This window comes from Rousettus aegyptiacus, unplaced genomic scaffold, assembly GCF_014176215.1.
Source record: "Rousettus aegyptiacus isolate mRouAeg1 unplaced genomic scaffold, mRouAeg1.p scaffold_m13_p_2, whole genome shotgun sequence".
NCBI lineage: Eukaryota > Metazoa > Chordata > Mammalia > Chiroptera > Pteropodidae > Rousettus > Rousettus aegyptiacus.
Genome location: NW_023416295.1, coordinates 14154346 through 14174054, shown reverse-complemented (window position 1 = coordinate 14174054; position 19709 = coordinate 14154346). Strand labels below are relative to the sequence as shown.

General features: G+C 53.2%; 1 protein-coding gene across 7 annotated transcripts in view; it reads right to left on the bottom strand.

Moving 5' to 3' along the window:
* Window positions 1-1490: 1490 nt before the first annotated feature.
* The window catches only part of CFAP65 (cilia and flagella associated protein 65), a 33053-nt gene continuing 14834 nt past the window's right edge, over window positions 1491-19709 (bottom strand). For 6 of the 7 annotated variants that reach the window (XM_016156862.2, XM_036237386.1, XM_016156863.2 and 3 more), the window contains 20 exons: window positions 19264-19488; window positions 18310-18468; window positions 17906-18056; window positions 17362-17490; window positions 16033-16246; window positions 15592-15720; window positions 10668-10844; window positions 10335-10401; window positions 10078-10188; window positions 7911-8102; window positions 7658-7810; window positions 6347-6490; window positions 6104-6217; window positions 5812-5922; window positions 4533-4577; window positions 4090-4292; window positions 3561-3689; window positions 2583-3062; window positions 1782-1919; window positions 1526-1661 (listed from right to left, as the gene is read on the bottom strand). In XM_016156862.2, coding sequence (XP_016012348.2) covers window positions 1526-1661; window positions 1782-1919; window positions 2583-3062; window positions 3561-3689; window positions 4090-4292; window positions 4533-4577; window positions 5812-5922; window positions 6104-6217; window positions 6347-6490; window positions 7658-7810; window positions 7911-8102; window positions 10078-10188; window positions 10335-10401; window positions 10668-10844; window positions 15592-15720; window positions 16033-16246; window positions 17362-17490; window positions 17906-18056; window positions 18310-18468; window positions 19264-19488 — 3207 coding nt within the window. Of the gene's footprint in view, window positions 1662-1781; window positions 1920-2582; window positions 3063-3560; window positions 3690-4089; window positions 4293-4532; window positions 4578-5811; window positions 5923-6103; window positions 6218-6346; window positions 6491-7657; window positions 7811-7910; window positions 8103-10077; window positions 10189-10334; window positions 10402-10667; window positions 10845-15591; window positions 15721-16032; window positions 16247-17361; window positions 17491-17905; window positions 18057-18309; window positions 18469-19263; window positions 19489-19709 lie in introns of all 7 variants that reach the window. The other variant, XM_016156867.2, reaches the window with a different exon arrangement.

Sequence of the window (19709 nt, the reverse complement as noted above, 5' to 3'; positions counted from 1 at the left end):
TGCCCGGCGGTCCGCATTAACCAGAATGGAGCGGGCAGCCCGGGAGTTGCGGGCCTGGGCAGTTCAAGGCAAGTCCGGCGGGGCCGGATGGGAGCCGGATCTCCCCTGGAAGCGCCGCACGGCCTCTCCGACTCGTTTGGCGGAGGCGGCGGCGGCGGCGGCGGCAGGTGCCTGCGTGGCGATCCGGCTGGGCCCCCGGGCGGGTGCTGAGAGGCCGCCCCTGCCTCACGCGAGCCGAACGAACAAAACGCTCAGGTCCGGTTTGTGCGAGGGGCTCGTCGCGGGGCGGGAGCGGAGGGCCCGGGGCCTGGCTGTGGCCCTCGATCTGGTGGTCCCGGTCTTCCGAGAGCGCAATGCCGGATAGCGCTCCGCCAGCCGCCGCCCTCACCTGGGCACATCTGCGGCTGACACGTCGGCGGCGGCGGCGGCCGGAGCGGCCAATACAGGTACGCACCTGGCCCGCCCCTCCCTTTCTGGCCACCCTCCACCTGACAGGGCCCTGCACACGCCCCGGAGCTTGTGCCGATGCCCCGGCTCAGCGTGCTCTTATACGGCCTGTTCAGTCCCGCCCCTAGACACACAGACACACACGCACACTCACACCTGTCCGAGCGCCCGTTTGCTCGGGGCAAATATTGACTCAGAGAAGGCGGAGCGCCCTCCACCCCCCTCCCCGCCCCCGCCGGAGCTCTGGGGCCTAAGCTGCTCGGAGGCCTTGGCGGCGGGTGTGTGTGGGGAGGGGGTGGGGGGAGTTGTCGGGGACCTGGGCGCCTCTGGAACAACACCAGATGTCACTTTTCCACCCACCTGCCTCTGGCGGGGGTGGGGGAGAGGTGGGAGGAGCCGAGGAGCAGAGGACAGAGGCTGCCTGGCTGAGGTTAGGGGGAGTGGAGTGGGTATCTTAGGGAAGGCGGGACATCTCCTGGTCTGGGGATTCAGATTCACGATGGGAGTCTCGGTAGGATCTGTGGCCCGCTTTCTGGCGGTGACCTCCACCCGCGTCCCGGCAGCGTCTAGTTCTTGGCCCTCCGGGACGTGACTTGGTTTCCCTTCCTTCCCATCTTCTTAGCAGAGTGCCGGAAGCCCAGAAGCTGCTGAAAAAGGCTGGTGGTGAACGGCTGAGCCTTGGAGCAGGAGTGTCTGGGAAAGGAAAGGGGCGGTCACCTCGTCCCACGGCCACCTGCTGCACTGACCGCGCCTGGCGCTCCATTCCTGTCCACCAGGCTGTGCTGAGGCTAAGGCCAGCCAGGCCCCTCCCGGAAGCGCCCTCCACTGGCCAGACCAGGTCCAGCGCCTGGCAGCGAGCCGCGACAATTCTCGCCTAGCCGAATGGAGAGGCGCAATCTCCCAGCCCCTAAGTCTCCAATGAGTCACTGCGGTCTGCTTCGGCTGCTCCTACCACCTGTCTCTCAGCGCCCGCGCGCGAGTTGCTCCCGCGTCGGGGAAATAAAGTCAAGGCAGATAGATACGTTAAAAAAGGATAGATGCTTTACTGGTGGGGCGGTGGAGGGGGGCTGGGCAGAAGCTAGGGAGGGATGTCGGAGGGGCTGGCCTCTGGATACGGCGAAGAGTCAGTAGGAGGCGGCACCACCAAGCCGGACGCCACCTCGATTTGCTGTGGTCCGAGGGACGCCGTCGGGAGCAGGTCCGGAGTCGGGATCCTGGAAGAGAGAAAGCTTCGGGTAGGGGTGAAGATGAGGCTTTGGGCCAAGCCTGCCGGCTTCTGCCCCCCTAGCGGCCCTCCAGCGCCGTCGCGCGGCCGCCGGCCCGGGCGCCCCCACCTGGGAAAGCTGAGCGGAGGCAGGGCGATGACGCGGGGCCGCGAGGTGAGCACCACCTCGCCGCGGCTCGCCTCCACCAGGATGTTCTGGATGATGTTCTCCAGCAGCGCCTCCTGCAGGTTGGCGAAAGACGGGAGCCTGCGGGGGGCGCGGGCGTCAGCGCCGCCACCCGCCACACTCAGCCTTCTCCGCGGGCCGCCTCTGTGCTGCGCCGCGAGCCGCGTGCTCTGCGTGGATTCTCACTTAACTCCTCACCCTCCCAACATTACGAGGCTTCTTTGTTCCAATTTTACAGACACTCAAACTGTTGCTTAAAGGGCCCAAGTTGCCGAACGTCATGCTGCTGGTACAAGTGGTGGGATTCGAATCCAGGGATTGGTAGGCCCCATCTCGGGGCCAGCTTTGGGGAAAGGCATCTAGCGATGACAGGTTGCAGAGGGACTGGGGCTCCGGAATCCCCACCCAGACAGCGGCCACAGAGCAGTCCCAAGGGAAGGTGGGGCAAGAGGTGGTACTTCTCTCCTGGTTCTAGAAAACCATTTAAGAGACTTGGGAGCCTGTACCCTCCTTGAAGTGGTGTGATGGTGAATGGTAACGGCTGAGTTTTGGAGAAAAATATTAAAGCTCAGATCTCCATTCTGTAAATACTCCCACCCAGGCCTTACACTACCAATGCAATGCCAGTGAACACTGAGGTGGGAAGAGATGCACTCCGTAGAGGCCGCCACAGTATACACTGCCTCACAGGAGCCTTCTGCACACAGCTCCCCTCCAAACCCACACCTGGGTCTGGCTGCTCACCGGTTGATGGCCTCCTTTTCATTTCGCTCTTCCTCCTCCTTCATTATGACCTTTAGCTGCTGCTGCCACTGCCATTTCTGGGACTCCTGGGATGTGGGCTGCGGCGTGGGCTCTATCCCTGTCCAGATCAACTTCTCTTCCTTCTCCTCCATCACGTCCTCTCCTTCCAGCTCCTCCTTGCCCATCTCCTCTTCCTCTTTTATCTCCTCTTCCTCCTCCTCTTTCTCCTCCAGCTCCTCCTCTTCTTCTTCCCCCTCTTCCTTTTTCTCCAGCCTCCATTTGTCCTCCTCCAGCTCCTTCCCTCCTTCCCTGTCCTCCCATCTGTCGGAGGATGGAGGCAGGTCTGGCACTACTTGCAGGTTGCTGTTCTGGGCCGTGAACCTGGCGGACTGCTCATTCCAGAACTGGCAAAAGTAAGGCACCGGCTCCACCAGGCTTTGGTCTATGGCCTCATGGAAGGTCTTGTCTTCCAGCAGGCCCCTGAGTGGCAGGAAGGGAGACAGGGTCCTTGCTAAGAGGCCTTGCAGCCCCCTGTGGGGCTCTGGTTTCAAGGTTCCCTAAGGGGGGTGGGTGGTTCTTGCCTACTGTGTCCACAAACAGGTGTTAGGTCGGGGAGGGGAGCCCTTGGTCCATTGCCCCTCCCATCTTTCTTTAGAGGAAGGCATCTTAAGGCCCCATGGAGTCTTAGAAGGGAACATTATATGGTGGAAGCAGAGCCAGGAGGTCAGAGTCACACAGATGAGGGGCAGGAACCTGGGGAGAATGTTAACTGGCTCCAGACCGCATCTACTAGCTGTGGACAGGGCAGAACTCAGGACCCAGCCTAGGATCCCTCTAGCCAGCTCCATCAGAACTGGCGCCATCCTGGAGGGCCTGTGGCCACTTGTGGAAGGATCTTATAAGGAAGGGCTGGTACTTGAGGAGCTGTGGGCGGACCCAGAGTTGAATGAATGAGGGAATGAGGGTCCAGGTAGTCACCTGATGATTGCGTTGAGACAGTCAATCAGTAGCTGCTTCTTCTGCTTTGAGACAGGGGCCCGTTTGTCAGGGGAATTTTTCTTAGAAGCCTTCAACTCCTCCTTGGTATACTTCCTCTTTGGCAGCTCCCTGGGTGGGCCATGACATTGAGTGGCGTGGGCAAGCCACTATCCTGGGGTTGGGAGCATGAACAGTGGTGGCGGCCACATAGTCGTGAAGACATAGATGAGTTTCAGGTGGCCCCAGCTTTAACTCAAACATGGTGCTACTATATTTGGGGAATTAAGCCCAACCCTCAGAGTCAGCATAGGACCTAGAGAAGCTCCCTAAGGGGCTCTGGCTCTTTATCCCTCTCCTGATAAGGGCCTAAGCAGTAATGGGGACATCCTGGGCCCAGCAATGCCCCATTACCCCCACTGCATGGCACTTGCTCTAAGCCTCAGCAAGGGTTGGGTCTGGGCAGCCCCTGTCCCAGAGTGGGAGAGGCGGCTGAGAGCAGCGGGAGACCCCTCCCTCCCTGAGAGTTCACCGGTGCAAGAAGTGCCGGGGAAAGTCGGAGAAGAAGTTGGCCAGGAAGTTGTCAGTGGCATGGGTCCTGGCAGTGAGGCCCAAGTAGAGCATGCCTGGTGAGGGTAGCTGGGGGCATGGCCAGGATGTCTCCTCCTTTGGGATCTGAAGATTCCAGCTGGTGGGCCGGCTGAGAGGCTGCTGTTTCTTGATAGGGGGCAGCGTCTTTGGGAAGGGAAGGGCAGGCATGGATGGCAGGGGTTTGGGGACTCCACTCCCATCACCGATAGGTCTCTAGCCCCCTAACCAGGCCTTTGGGGGTCACATAGGGGTTTGACTCCACCCACTGGCACTTTCATCCTTCCCTTCTAGGAGGCTAGACCAGGGGTTGGAGGTATTTCTGAGAGTGAGCAAGGATGCTCTCAAATTATCCCAAGGAGATGGGCCTGGGGTTTATGGCCTTACCTTGTACCTCCTCATAGGTTCGCAAGCTGTACAATATGCCCTTCTCTGTGGAAGCAAAAAACCCAGCTTAGAGTACAAGAGGCTTAGAGAGACTCCCCTCTCTCTACCCTTCCTGCTAATCCACTGGAGTTCTAAGGCCAATGCCAGGACCTGCTGCCTTCTTGGTCCTGCTCAACTCCTAACCACACCCTCTTCCAGAACCTTCCTTAGGGAAATGTGGCCTGCAAACAAGTAAAATATGGTCATCCAACTGAAGGAAAGAGGAGATGTCATACCAAACCACAAATCTCCAGGGCACAAGCTTGTCCTTGTGCCCTGGAGATTTGTGGTTTGGTATGAGAGGAGACAGCCTCCCTTATTAAGACTTAATTCAGAAATCCTTTCTTCCATGCCCTCAAGACATGATTTCCATTCACGGTTGGGCCAGAGCTTCAGAGGAGAGCAATCGCTCCCTGGGGGTTCAGTGTGATAGACACAAGAGTGATCCAGGTACAAGAATGGTGGAAGCTAAGAGATTGTAGGAGGAACCAAGACAAATGTTTTGTCTCATATTTATCATCAGTCTCCCCCAACAAATGCTCGTAGCCCATGTGTAATGAATGCTTCCTGGGGGGGCTAGGCACTTTACATGTATTAATTCATTTAATTCCCCAAAAGAGTTATAATGCAGTTAATGTTTTACTCGGATTTAAAAATGTTTTTAAAACGTTTAACCTTGGGAAATTTCAAACTTATACAAAAGTTGAGAGAATGCTACAAAGAATCTTCCATTACCCACTACCCAGCTTCAACAATTAGCAACTCATGCCAATCTTATCTCAGTTACACCCCACCTTTCGATTACCTTGAAGCCAATCCCAGGTATCACATTTTACAGTTGAAGACCCAGAGAAGTTAAATAACTTGACCAAGATTACAGAGCTGGAAATCGCCAAAGCCAGGAATCAAAACTGGGCAACTTGTGCTCCGAGAATGCACCCCAAACCACCATCTGGAACTGTACTCCATCAGAAGGTGAGCTCTATCTTGTTTCCCCTGGGTCTTCAGCACCCAGCACTAAGAAGGCACTCGTTAAATACTCGCTACATGAAGCAGGGAATGGTCCGCCAGCCTTCTATATCCGGAGAGTGTCTTGCGGAGATGCCGTGCTTAGCATAATGAAAGAAATCTAATCTCTTAGATTTGCCTGTAGGTCCCCCTCGGATCGCTCCTTCCGTCCCCTCTGCTAAGGCCAGTCGGAAAGATCTGTGCTGTTCAAGGCCCACTCTGCCCTCCTCACCTTCACCGATTTCCTATCTGTGATGGTGAACTCTACTTCCTGCCGCACCTTCTCGTTCTTCCACTCCTGCAGTTCCTTATAGTACTGCTTCAGCAGTTCCTGCCGGTATACCTGTCACCCGGGACGGGAGAGAGAAGACCAAAGTCTGGGGGGCCTTGCCCTAGACCTGTGCTGTGGACTCCCCACTCTTTCAGGGCCTGGCTCTCTGGGAGTCTGGGGATTTCACAGCCCACCCCGCCACCCAGGATGGGGAGCTGTGCTCCATCCCGCTTCTCTTTGGGGCTGATCCTACCTTGCATACCAGGTCTATGCTGTAGAAACTGGCATGCACTGAAGCCTGCAGAGTCACCACAAATGGGACCATCTCTTCAGGAGCTACTTTCCCTCTCATGGGACTCACGGACACCTGTTGATTTGGGGAGAGAGTCTCTGGAGCTTCACAGGGATGGGATAGGACAAGATGGGATGAGATAGTATGAGATATTTCTGGAGCCCTGGTAAAGGTTCTGATTCTGTGGACACAGGAAACTCTTACCTCCCCTAAGTCTAGAGGCTTCAGCTGCCAGACGAAGATGATTGTCTCATTCTTGGAGATGTTGTTGAAATACAGCAGGCGCCTGCACTTGCTCTGCACAGGAATGTTTCCCAGGGAGATGTGAGACTGGGACAGGAAGACATTCTGTTGGTGGACACAATACAGCAGCAACTTTGGGAGGTGAAGAAATAATCATAGCAACCACTGCCAGTTACTGAGTGCTTTCGACAGGCCAGGTACCATGGGAGGCAATTTACATGCATTCAATCCTCCCAATAACTCTATGGTATAAATACTACTATTATCTCCACTTTACAGATGTGCTGCTAAGGTCTGGAGAGCATAACCATTTTCTCCAAAGGTCTCACTCAGGTTTCGCTGGGGTAAACCCAGACAATATCACTCTCAAGCCTATGATTGTGACCACTAAAATGGGCATGGAAGGGCTGGGAAATCACAATTTGCTTAGAGAAAACAGAACTCAACATAATGGAAGTCCCTGAAGGATGGTTGTATAGTAATGGGTGATCAGCTGTTGGTATCATCACTGGGCACAGAATAGGAGCTATGTTGTCTGGAAAGACTGAGGCCACGTGAAAGGGGCACTTTCTCTCTCTCTCCGGACCAACTGCCTCCAGGGTTGGGACTATATCTGATTCTTCTCTGTGTTCCTAGGGCCTCAACCGTGCTCATCCTGCAGTAAGAGTCCAAAAGGAGTAGGAGCAGAAGGATGGACAGGAAGATGTATGAGGTGATAGTGACTGAATGGGTACATGGAAGGATTACTGGGTGGATGGGCCGATACATGGATGAGTACATGGGCATGTGGGTCAATGGGAAGATGGATGGAGGGGTGGATGGATGAATGGGCCAGACCTCCCAACAGTGAGGAGCATAGAGGTAGTGTTATTGACCTTAGATTTCTTTCAGCAAAATCCACCTAGGTCCAGGAGAGGGACTTTTCTGTTTGAAGATAATACCTCACAGCCCTAGAATTGGAGAGCTTTTCTCTACCCTTTCTAATAACCCCATCCCAAAGCCCAGAGAAGAAGGTGGGATGGAGGGCCCTGCAACAGGTGGAGTGGCTTGAGCAGGAACACCTGTGAGCACTAGGTGGCAGGGTAAGCCTCTTGTGAAGCTGGTGGTGCGTCCTAAATCTGAAGGGCTGGTTCCGGGCTTCACCTCTGTATTCCTCCTTTCTCCGCATCATCTCGTTTCCTTCCCAGCCTCCCCTTCCCTTTGTACTGGCCACCCTGGGCCCTCAAGACTCCTCCTAGGCCTCAGGTCTTTCCAGCTTCTTTAGCCCCCTACCTGTCCAGAGATCATTAGTCTTGAGTGTGTGGTGGTGTCCCATGAGATGTTGTGGAAAGGGGCTGTGTCCCCCATGACATGGGGGTCATAACCCACTCCCTGGAAGTGGATGATGGCCGAGTTCCATCCCAGGATGTGTATTGGCACGTCTACCTGGGAAATTAGGAGGATGGGGGAAGGGACTGGTCAGAGCAAGATCTGCTGAGGAGGCCAGCTCCAACCCCCACTCACGATAGCCCAGGCTGCCGCTCACCGTGTAGGTCTTGGCCTCAATAGGTGAGAAGATCCACAAGACCCGAGCAGTTGTGCCTGGCTGGATCTCCCCTTGAGGGTTGAGGCAGAAGAAGATAGGGTGATCGAAATTTTTTTCCTGAACCTGTGACAGGACGTTGGTCTGGATCTCATATGTCACGGGCACCGAGCCACCATTATACAGCTCATAAATCTGCAGAGAGTGTGAATAGAGAAGGCTCCAAACCGGCTCGTGGCTGCAATGCAGAGAGCCTGGGATTCTGTTGGCCTCCATGCAGCCATGCTTACAGCCCCAGAGCTCCCCCAAATACCTCTGATTTCCCTATGGCTTCATCACCCAAAAAGTACATAACTTATTTTCAATCTGTGACATTTTAGGATAATCTGTAAGCCTTATTTTATTTGCTCTCAACTTACCTTTGTCAAGGTGTGAGGGGACCCTAATGCGCCTATCCTTAGTGTTAGAATTTAGGAAACTGTCCATGCATGCACCATCTAGACCCTTCAGCATTTTCTAGGCTCTGGTTCTAACCACACGTAAGGCTGCCACTTTTCCACTTGTGCCATTAGAGGCAGTACTGCTTAAAGGCAGATAAGGGAGCACAAGGAAGCTGTGAGGTCCCCCAAGACTAACTCCAAAGTATGGGAATCACAGAACATCCTGGAAAAAAAAAAACCCAGAGATTTTCTGGTCCAATCTTTCATTTTAAAGATAAGAAAATGAAAGCCAGAGAGAATAAAGAGTTCATCTGTATTGAAGTGTGGCCCCCTCATCTTGCTCAGTACCTACTCCTAAATATGCTGACTTTATTTCTGTCGCCTGGACCACCCCCTGAGCTCCAAACTTGGAACCAGCATCTATTTGATAACCCCTCTTGGTTGTCTCATAGGCACCTCAAATTTGGCCAAAACTAAACTCTTCACTCTAAAACCTGTTCCTCACCTCAGTTTATCTCCTTTCAGCAAATGGCACTACATATTCTCATGAGCTCAAACTAGGAGTCCTGTAATATCCTCAGTCTCTCCCTTTCTCCTACTTCCCAGATACAATCCCCACCAAGTCACAATGATTCTGCCTCCAAAATGCAAATTAAATCTGTTCCTTCTCTCTATTTCCACTGCCCTCTTGCGGGTCCAGATTACCATCTGTCATCAACTTATGAACGAAGGAGGAAGTGTGGCCACAGTTGTGGAGTTTGGCTGGAGGCACAGCTGGGTCTCTTGGCTCTCAATCTTGGGGCATTTTCCACTGTATTCGTTCAGGGCTACAAGGGAGCAGTCTGGTCTCACTGGAAAGCTCTCCTGGGAGCACACGAGTCTTTGCCATCCTTTTTGAATATCTGGGCCTCTGCAGGCTTGGGCATGCTTAGCCCTGGGTGGGGCTTCTGGGAAGCCAGTGGGGGAGAGGGTGGTGTAGGGAAGTGAACAGAGCTCAGGGATAGGGGTCCCCCTCTCAGGTCCCAGAAGCCCATTCCTCTGCCTCAAGGCTGAATGCCTGCCCAGAAACAATAAGGGCTTCTAAAAGGCTAAAAATTTCAGAGCTGTGAACCGTTTGGGAGAATACTATGTTCCCCTCCTGGAGATTTCCAATGTACATATTTCAGGGTAAAGGAACCTGATTTCCCCCAAATAATAAAGAAAATTCTATAGCTTCATGAGAATTCACATTCCAGTTTTTCACATTCAAGAAAGATATCCTTCTTGGACCGATGAATTTCATTGTGGCTGACACCTATTAGTAAGCAGGTCATGAAACCAATTTAGTGGGTCATGTCCAGCATTAAAAAAAAAAAAAATGGAACAGAATAAAATAAAAAGAAAACAGAGTACTTTGCATATAGTAGCGTATGTATTGATCCGTGATACTTTCGTTTCAGTTGTATGGATATGTATGTACTGAGTTAGTATCCAAAATACATTAGTGTGATTCATGGTCAAAGAAGTCTGAAGAGCCCTGTGCTAGAGGAGAAGAAAATCCCTTCTTCTGCATGAGAAGGAGGCCTCGAACCAGAAAGTTGAAGCCCCTTGCCTGGGGTCTCTCAGAGTTGAGCCTTTTAGAGTGAAGGCTTCTAGTGGGCAGGGTCTTTGTCACCCCGTCAAGGGCTGATGCAGATATATAAAGATCAAAAGTTAAGCCTCTTGTGACCAGGATGATGTAGACCACTGACCTGCCGTGGGGGTAGTGGGTTACCGATGGGGACAGGGGTGAACCGGTGGCTTGTGGACATGAAGTGGACGTACTTCTGCTCCAGCTTCACTGTCACACCTATGAAATTTAGCTGGAAATAGAGAGCTCGTGAGTAGCATCCTCCCCTGGGAGGAGATGAAGCACATAGGAGAGAGATCTGGCCCCAAGCTGCCTGGGAGACACAGTTCTCTGCTCTTCTCTCAGTTGTCCAGGGCAAGACCAGGGCTGGGGCCTTACCAGGATCTCCCGGCCGTGGGACACCTTGAAGAGCACGGGGAGGCGATCAGTGCCAACGAACAGGTGGCTGGAAGGGAGGAGACAAGTCCGAGATGCGTTACAGAACCCCAGTACAAGTGGGAGAACAAATGGTCAGACCTGCGGTTTTGAGCCCGCTAGCCCTAAGAGTATGTGGAAGCCCCTGAGTTGGGACAGCATGAGGCAAATTAAATTTCCCCTGCAGGTCTATCCGAGGTGGTATCCACTCAGTGCACAGCCAGGCTCCTCCAGGAGCCAGGGGAAAGGGGGAGTCTCTAGGACTGGAAGTGCAGGGAGGGTGGGGTGGGGGAGCACCTGTATTTGAACTCCACCGCCTGCTCCTGCCCAGGGCTCAGGCTCCCAGCCTTGGGGCTGATGGAGAATATGCAATTGTCCTGCACGCGCATTTGGTGCAGCTCAGTGCAGTCAAACTCTGCTTGCTCTGCCCATAGCTCCAGGTCGATCTGCTGGTCACTTGGAAAGAGGAAGGCCCTGAGAAAGGGTGAAAAGCAGGAGGAGTGAAGTCTCTCAGTCAGAACAGAGAGGCAGGAGCTCTGAGCCCCGGGAGGGACAGATGGAAACCTCTGTGCCTCTCCATTTCATCTCCCCATTTGGCAAACTGTCCCATGAATGGCTGAGCAAATGTGACTGTTGTGGATTCTCATTTCACAGCAGCCCCTAATCCCAGGAACAGAACCAGGGCTGTTGTGACTAAATAGGAAGTGGGAGTCACTTATATATGTGGGTCACTTGGAGCTGGCCATTAACTCTGGAAAGGTTTCTTTGACAAAGCATATGAGGCACCTAGGAATGCCAGCAGCATCAGCTAGGGCCCTGAGAGAGAGAGTGTGTGCAGGTCACCTTGGGCACAAGGTGAACACATGCCCCAGCAGGGCTGGTGCTCTGGAATCGGAAGCATAGCTGGGCGTAGGATCGATGCCCCTGAAACGCCTTGTGATGTAGCAAAGTAGGCACTGCACTCTAAGTAGCTGACCAAATGGGTGATAAAGGGGTCCCAAGGCCACAATCTGAAAAGGAGACCCTTTCACTCTCTGAGAGCTGGCACAGAGATGGCCCCAAATTGGGCAGAGGCTATGAACAGGGAGCAGTCAGAGGGGAAAGAAAAATGGTCAGCACATCTGAAAAGGCTCAATGGGAGTTAGAAAAAGCAAATCAAAACTTCTTTGAATCAATCTTAAATATTTTCACATTGAAAATGTGAAAAAGACAGAACAGAGATATCAGAAAAAGAAAGTATATGTGGATACCTAATATATGACAGCAATGGTATTAGCAAATATTGCCTGTTAATTTGCTAAAGATGTAGCAAGTCAGTCAATAAATAAATACAATTCTCCGTTATTACACAACAAAAAGTAAGTCTACAATTCTAGGTGGGTTAAATAATTACCTGAAAGAAAAACTTGTAGAAAACAATTAGTAGGATATATTTGTACTTTCAGAGTAGGTAAAGAGAAACAGATAAACTATAATTTACATTTAAAGACTTGCTTAGCAAAATTTGCTATTAGGAAAGTAAGCACAAGTTACATATCATAGATGATATTTGCAACACAAAAAACTGGATCAGTAGTTATTACATACAAGAAGAAAAAGCACCTAGAAAAACTGTTCTAAATCATTAAGCAATAAAAACCCCAACAACCTGATTTTTAAAATTACCACAATTACTGAGCGGGCACTATGTAAAAGAGAAAATAACTATTCCATAAAAATACAATAAATACTAATCCTTACTTGTGTCTAGACAACTCAACTTTATGGCCAATACAAACAGAACACAGTGACATCAAAAGTTAGCAAATACGTGGACAATGGCCTAATTATACTACTGATGGTGTAAAAAAATTACCTCTAATGCTGGTAAGTTTAGAAAGAAGAGACACCCTCAAACATAAGTAGGGAGAGAAGGAACTGCTACCACCTTTTGGTGTGTGAATTTAGAATAAAAAAATGTATATGCCCTTTGACTCAGAAATTCTATTTTGGGGAAGTAACCGGCAAGAATAAGTGCATGCATGTGCGTGCATACACATGTACACACACGTGGATGCTTACTGCAACTTTCTTTGTAGTGGCAAAACAAAACAAAACAAAACACTGGGAACGACTAATGTCATCCAATGAAGAAGCGATTTAATAACTTAAGGGCCATTCATGTTATGGAATATTATGCAACGATGAGAATGAATTGAAACCGTATGTATTAATCTGAAGGAACCGTTATTGGTTTAATGCTGCATGAAAAATGTTACTGCTGTAACCCTGAGCGGAAAGTAATATGTATAGTATTGTGTCATTACTATAAAAAAATAAATAGAAGAGAAACAGAATAACCCTATAACCGTGTCTGCAGGTCTATATGTTGTACAAATGCTAAGAGCCGGAGCACACTCCAAACCTTCATCACCCTAGCAGGGTGTACTTGGAGAGGGAGCTGGGGAGTGTTTTATTTATTTTTTTCATCACCTTTTTATTGTCTGACTTGTTACAGGTGAATAAAATGCTTTTGTTGTTTCATCTGGGGATACCGATCAGCAGCAAAAGTGGAGATCTTGCTATTTTGGGGTCAACCAGATAGTTTAAACACTTCCGTCTCCCTCGCTGCCCTCACCCAGTCTCCCTCCAAATTCTCCCGAGCTCCCTTCCCCTGCTAGTCCTCTAGTGTGGCTCCCCATCTGGGCACGGCAGCAGTCTTCCCGCCTGGCCCCCTGCCTCAGGCTGCTAATCTGCTTCTCTCCTCACACCCCAGACCAGAGTGCCAGGTCTCGAAAGTAGATCATGTCTTTGCCCCCCATCTCAGCTTACACCTCATTGATTCTCTAGGAAGAAGTCTAAACTCTCAGAAGGAGTCTCCCAAGGCCCAGACTTGGCCACTGCCAGCCTCCCTAGCTGCATCCGAGGCCCGAGGCCCATCCCTCCCTCTACGTGGGCACTCCTGTTAAGCGGCGTCCTTTCCTCTTTCCCGCCTACAAGTCAGGCACTCTGTTGGAAGGCTCTTTGCAGCCTCTGCCTCTCTGCCAGGGCTGCAGGTCCAGCTTGGCTGTAGCTTTCTTCTGGAAGCCTGTCTGATGTGCCACCGCCCCCACGTCCAAAATATGTAAAGTAGCCTCCAGTGCTGCACATACCTCTTTCACAGCACACATCGCCCTGCACCCAAGGGCTGGTCTGCCCGGACAGCCCTGCTGAACCTGGAAGGCAGGGCCTGTGCTTGTCTGCATTTCTATTTTGATGGGCAACCTGGAGCCTGCACCTAGGAAGCCCCAGTAGGGCTTTAGCCAATGACTAAATGAGTGCATGAGGGAGAAGATGCTGTTAACCAACTTATGTAAGGAAATCTGCAAGGCCCAAGGGCAGAAGCATCAGAGGAGAAGGCTTGGAGGGCGGAGGCAGCGATGTGGCTTCGTTTCCCTCACGCTCTCCTCATCCTTGGGGTTCCCACTCTGTCCTGTCTGCTGCCACCTCCAGGCCAAGTCCACACTCCCTGTTTCTTGCTGGTCTTGGCAGGAATAAAACCTTCAGTTTGTTCTTTATAAGCTCAGCAGAGACCAACTAGAATTTTCAAAAATAGCCTTCTAAGGAATGGAAAGGAAACACCACACAAAAAGCCTAGGAGAGTCAAGCCATCCAAGGAAGGTTCCCTGTGCCTGGAATCCTGGAAGAAGCACAGACTGCCTTTCCCAAACCTCAAATGCTCTCCTGATGGATGGGCCCAGCTTGACGGGCACTCTGCCTGGGCTTCCTCCCGCCTCGGTTTCCAGCAACCTGGACCCTCTCCACGGAGAGTGCGAGCAGGCTTGCTCCTACACAAACACACACGCACACACAATCCCCCAAATACCTTGTTCCATGCCAGGACAGGCCAACACCGCTTTTCCTGCCCCCAGCCCAGAGCCCCGTAGGACCTGGCTCCCAGCCACTCAACGAGCCCAGTGAACAGCAGATCCGGAGCTCACAGCAGACCCTGGGCCTTCCCCATCGGGCCGGCAGCCCTGCCTGCCAAGCTTCCTCAGTGATTCGGGGCCAGGAATCCTCAGTTACGCAAAGTCCCAGGCCCTTTTCAGACAGGAGGCACATAGCTTCCCCAGCTCAGGGAGGAGTGGGACAATCCAGAGAGTAAGGGGCAGCCATCACACCCCTAATGATGCAGCCCCCTCCCCAAGACTCTCTGCTTAGGTAGGAAGGTTCCTGAGGCCTCAGTGCCCCTGCCTGCATATTTTCTCTCTCCTCTACTCACGGCCACACCCAGGCTGGACTCCCGATTCTCTCTCTAAGCCTGAGCCCAGATGGGGGCATGTCTCTCTCACCTCTACTTAGCCAGACAAAGTTGGAAGTCACCAAAAGGAAGTTTACTAGGATATTAAGGCGCGTGGCAAAAGCAGGGAGGAAGACAAGGAAAACGTCCTGACATGGAAACGGCAAGTTTACTGGGCACGAGTTCGGGGCCCAGTGGGAGGAAAGCCGAGCATGGGAAGGGCCAAGCGTGGAGGGCTCAGGAGAAGCACGGCCTGCCCTGCGGCCAGCCTTGACTCCTCCAGCGGCTCCGAGCAGCTTTACTCAGTCACGGCACCCTCCCGGACGCCGTTCTGTGGCAGCTGATCCCTGTCCATCCCTGCCACAGACCCTTGACTCGCCCCGGTGCAGGCTTGGACCCCGCTGGACTGGGGCTCTGTCAGGGGTCCCCCAGCGTCCAGCACAGCCGCTGGTGCATGAGAGCAGTTCGAAGCCTTGCTGACTAACTGGCGTAGGTGGGGGCTTTGGAGTTGGACAAATCTAGGTTTGAACCTGGCTCTGCCTACTAATGGCCGAGTGGTCTTGGCTGAGTCCTTAGCCTCCTGTCTGTGAATGAATCAGCAGAGGATGATTGTTTCCACAGGATTGGTATGAGGCTTGGGAGGAAAAAAAGTCTTGTAAAGCACAGTGCCTGGCATGTAGCAGAAGCTCAATGGACGCTTCTCCTTCATTAAGTACTGAGATAACTGCCAATCTCCAGCAGGTGATTCCACTGGAATCACCACTTTTGAGCCTATCGACACACCTTGGCCAGTGGTATAGGCCCTGCATCCTGCTTGGCAACCCCAATTCCATCCTGGCCTCCACAGCCCATCGATGGGGGACCAGCTCTTCACAGACGGCAGGCAGCCAGGTCTACCACCGGCAAGAGAAGGCCTCCGGCACCTGTCCCCCAGGCCCCCCCCCCACTCCGTGCCAGCCATACCAGTCCAGGGGCACCACTCCGCTGTTCTTCAGGGCCAGAAGCACCACGGAGGGTGGGGCCTCTACTGGCGCTGCCCCAAAATTGAAGTCAAGCTTCAGAGGGGTGAAGATGGGGGGGATCTGGCTTGTGCTGTGTGGAGCAGAGAAACAGGCTCAGAGACAGAGATGGGGACAGGGTGGGTCCCTCCCTCCCAGAGTGGCTGGCTTGCCATTCATCTCCCTACGTGTGGGAATTAGAGACTCTGGGGCCCAGGAGCAGAGTGGGCTAGCACTTCAGACTTCAAGCCAATCCCTGCTTCGTCCGGGCTCCTCCAGGGATGGGCAAAAATTTGGGGAGAGATAGAAAGCCACTTCTTGGACAGGGCCTGGTGCTGGGTGTGTGGGCAGAAAGCTCCAAAAACATCCCCAGATAGGGCTTGCCGCTCCCCCAGGCTCGGCTTACCTATGCCGGGTGGGCACCTTGTAGGTGAGCTCCCAGGGGGTGGGGTCACGAGTCAAGTAACTGTTGAGCGTGTCCAAGGAGAAGAGGTACCAGAGGTGCTGCCGGCTGATGCCCGCGGCGCTGCCCATGGAGCAGGCATCCAGGATGGAGAGTAAGGGGTACACGGCCGTCAGGAAAACCCGACACAGCTCCTGCTTCTCCCCAACCTTGTTATCTGGGGGAAAGGGATGTGGAAGAGAGGAGTGAGCTCACCTCCCAGCTCCCCTGGGGCGCCCTGGACCCCTGGACATCCTACCCCTGGACCCTTGTCAGGGGCAGCAGGTGTCTCCCAGGCTTTGGACGTTTCCAACACCAACCAACCCTTGTCTCACACTTCCACGTACCAGGCACAGCCCTAAGTGCTCTGCACGCACCACCGTATTTAATGTGAAACATTACTTGTATTTAAACTAATTCTTACAAACAGCTTTGTTGAAACATTATTTATGTACCATAAAATTAACCCTTTTAATGCATTAAAAGGGTTAATTCAGTGTTCTTTGTATAGTCAGAGTTGTGCGACCACCACCTCTATTTAATCCTAGAACATTTTTATCACCACAAAAAAACCCCCAAAAACCCAGGACCAAGTAGCTGTCACTGCCCATGCTCCACTCCCCACTTCCCTTGGAAACCCCTAATCTACTTTCTGTCTCTATAGATTTGTGCGTTATGGATGTTCCATATAAATGGAATCATACACTCTGTGGCTTTTTGTGACCAGCTTCTTTCACTTGGCATATTTTCAAGGTTCGTCCATGTGGTAACTTTTTCCTTGCCTGCGTGCATTATCCCCATTTTACAGATGTGGAAATTGAGGCACAGGGAGGTTACACAATTTGCTAAGATTACATGGCCGATGAGCACGGGGCCCAGGATCCACACCCCAGCAGCCTGGCTCGAGTCCACACTCTGAGCCGCTCTTCTGTGCTGTGCTGGATGCCTCCCAGTGGCCCTAGGGCAGGCTGGGAATAACTCCATTCTATAGAGAAGAAAGCGGAGGCCCAGGGAGGCTGGGGACTTGTCTAAGACCTCACAGTAAATCAGCGCAGCTCCAAACTCTTCATGTTGAGTCTTCTACGGCTCAGGCACCACGTACACGGATACCCACACAGACAGAGGTGGTTGGTGTGAAGCACGCACACTAGACACCCCATCGTGCACCCTAGCACCCTCACATTCACTCTGCTAGCTTTCTGGAACCTCCAAATTCCCCCGTCCAGGTCCTGTTCACACAGTTCTTCCCCTTCCCTTCAGGCACTGGCTCTCCACGCCAGGTGACCCAGGTACCTCTGTGGGAGAGGAGAGAGTAGCTGATGGTCCAGGAGTACTGGGCCCGGTGGTTGGGACAGGCAGTCAAGCAGATGGTGTCCTGGGACCGGGGCGGCATGCTCCCCTCTGTGCGATCCAGCTGAAGAGCTGCTCAGGGATGAGCCGGGTGGAGTCAAAGGCAGAGAGGCCTTCGGCGTAAGCGGGAGAGGCCCTGTCTCTCATCCTGCTCCTTCCCAGATCCCCTCCCCAGGGCCAGCAGAGCACTGGCTACAGAGCAGGCTCTGAGTCAGAAAGCGAGAAGCAGAATCCCTCCTCCGAGACCAAGATGGAAGGGCTCTATCTTTGTGCCATTGGCCCTGCAGCCTGTGAGGTAAGTGTCACCAGTTTACAGTTGAGGAAACTGAGGCTCAGAGAGGGCCAGCCCAATGCCACACATTCAGAAAGTGGAAGCACTAAATTTTCATCCCTGCTCTGCGTACCCCAAGCCATGGCCTGATTAACAGTTTTAACCGGTGCCCCTCACTGCCCACCTCCCCAGCCCTAGCCCCAGCCAGGCCAGTACCAAGGGGTTCGTTGTCGGTGCCCTCAGGGCTGCACTGCTCCAGGGTCAGGTGATAATAGAGGGTACAGTGGCCTTCGTTCAGGAGCACAAGCCACCTGGACTGTTTGCTGTTCACCATCACATTCCCGAAATGCAGCTCCTCCTCCTTCGCCTGAGGGCCAGAGTCAGCCAGTGTGTGTGTAGGGGAGGGGCAGGGGGGGCAGGGGCTCCTCCAGGCCCACCGCCCTGGCTTTCCCGCCCCTGGCTTTAGAGAATCCCCAAGGAAGGGCAGGTATAGGGGTGCGGGCCATGGGCCAGTGGGCTCCTGTCTCCTGCCCTCTTGGACTCGGGCCCCCTGGAGTACCCTGGCTTGTGCCCCTAGCTCCCAGCTCCCCACGCCAACCCACTAAGGTTCTCCCACTCACAGAAAGCCTGCTGGTGATGCCCACGCCCACCAGCCGTATCATGTAGTGGGTGGTGGTGGAGGGCTTAGCATTTGGGGGCAGGCCGGCTTCCCAGACCCACACCCCGACTCGGAACAAGTACTTGGTCTCCTCCAGAGGGCTGAAGATCCACGTCAGCATCTAGGGGCACAGAGATGATCCCTGTGTGGGGGTCTTCCAGAATCCCCCGCCCAGGCTCCTGGCTGTCTGAAGTCCCACTGCAGGATATGGAGCTATGGGAACCCTTTCTGAGTATTTACCTCATGCCAGGCACTTTATGTACATTGTGTATTACCTCCCTAGGCCTCTCAATCCTTTATTCCCACCAGGGAGCTGGGATGTGAACTCTCACGGCTAACTCCAGAGCTGGTGTGGTCTCTCACCTTGCCGATTACTACCCCTGGATTCTTACTGACACCATGTGCTGGTGGTTTGTGGCCCAGGTTTGGCCTTCCAGCTCATCTATAAGGCCCTAGACCAGGACGAGGGTTTGCTAGTTCGTGTCCTAGCCTGTGACCCCCCGCTTCAGAGTGCCACTGTGACCTCTAGGAGTCCCTTTCCGCATTCTTTAATGACAGCCATCCATTAGGCCCCAAATCTACCTGCTCCGAACAACCTCCTAGTGACCTCGCAGTTTGGGGACCATGAAGGGAGACTGGACTTGCCCCTGGGCAATGGTATCAGAAACCCTGGTTCAAGTCCTAGCTCTGCACCTCCTGATTTATAATCTTAGCAAATGGATTTTTCTTCTCTAAGTCTCAATTCTTTAGTGCAAAATGAAAGGTGCGGATCATGGTAATCACACTTCCTCATGAGGCTGGGGGAGGTGACTATGGATCGAATGGAAGGTGCACATAATAAGCCTGACCTGATCAGGCATGCGTAAGAGATGATGGTGCGGGTGAGGACGGCGGGTACCCGGGGCAGGGCACTCACGAGGCTCTCGTTGGGTTGGATAAGTCCCCTGGCAGGCTGGACGCCCAGCGTCTTCCGGTACTGCTGGGAGATCTTCCACTCAAACTCCAGGGGCAGACGCGTGGGGTTGCGGAAGGCGAAGAGGCTGGTGGAGGAGCAGCCTACCCGGGTGGGTTTGAAGAAGACACTTTTATAGGTGTCCAGCTTCAGCTGCAGCGGCTCCTCCCGGCTCTGCATGCTCACCTCCTGGGGCCAGAGGAGGAAGGGCAGTGCCCTGACCTCACCCTGCAGCCCAGGTGCCCCCAAATGTCCAGAAAGCCACAGTGGGCAGATTTTCCACCTTGGAGAAGGCCCCAGAACACCCTACTCCAGCCTGGGCATGGGCAGCTTGTATCAAAGGCAGAGCGGGTTGGGACTGACTGAGGAGATGGTTCTTGAACTCCAGGACTGAGAGAGGTTATGCAGAC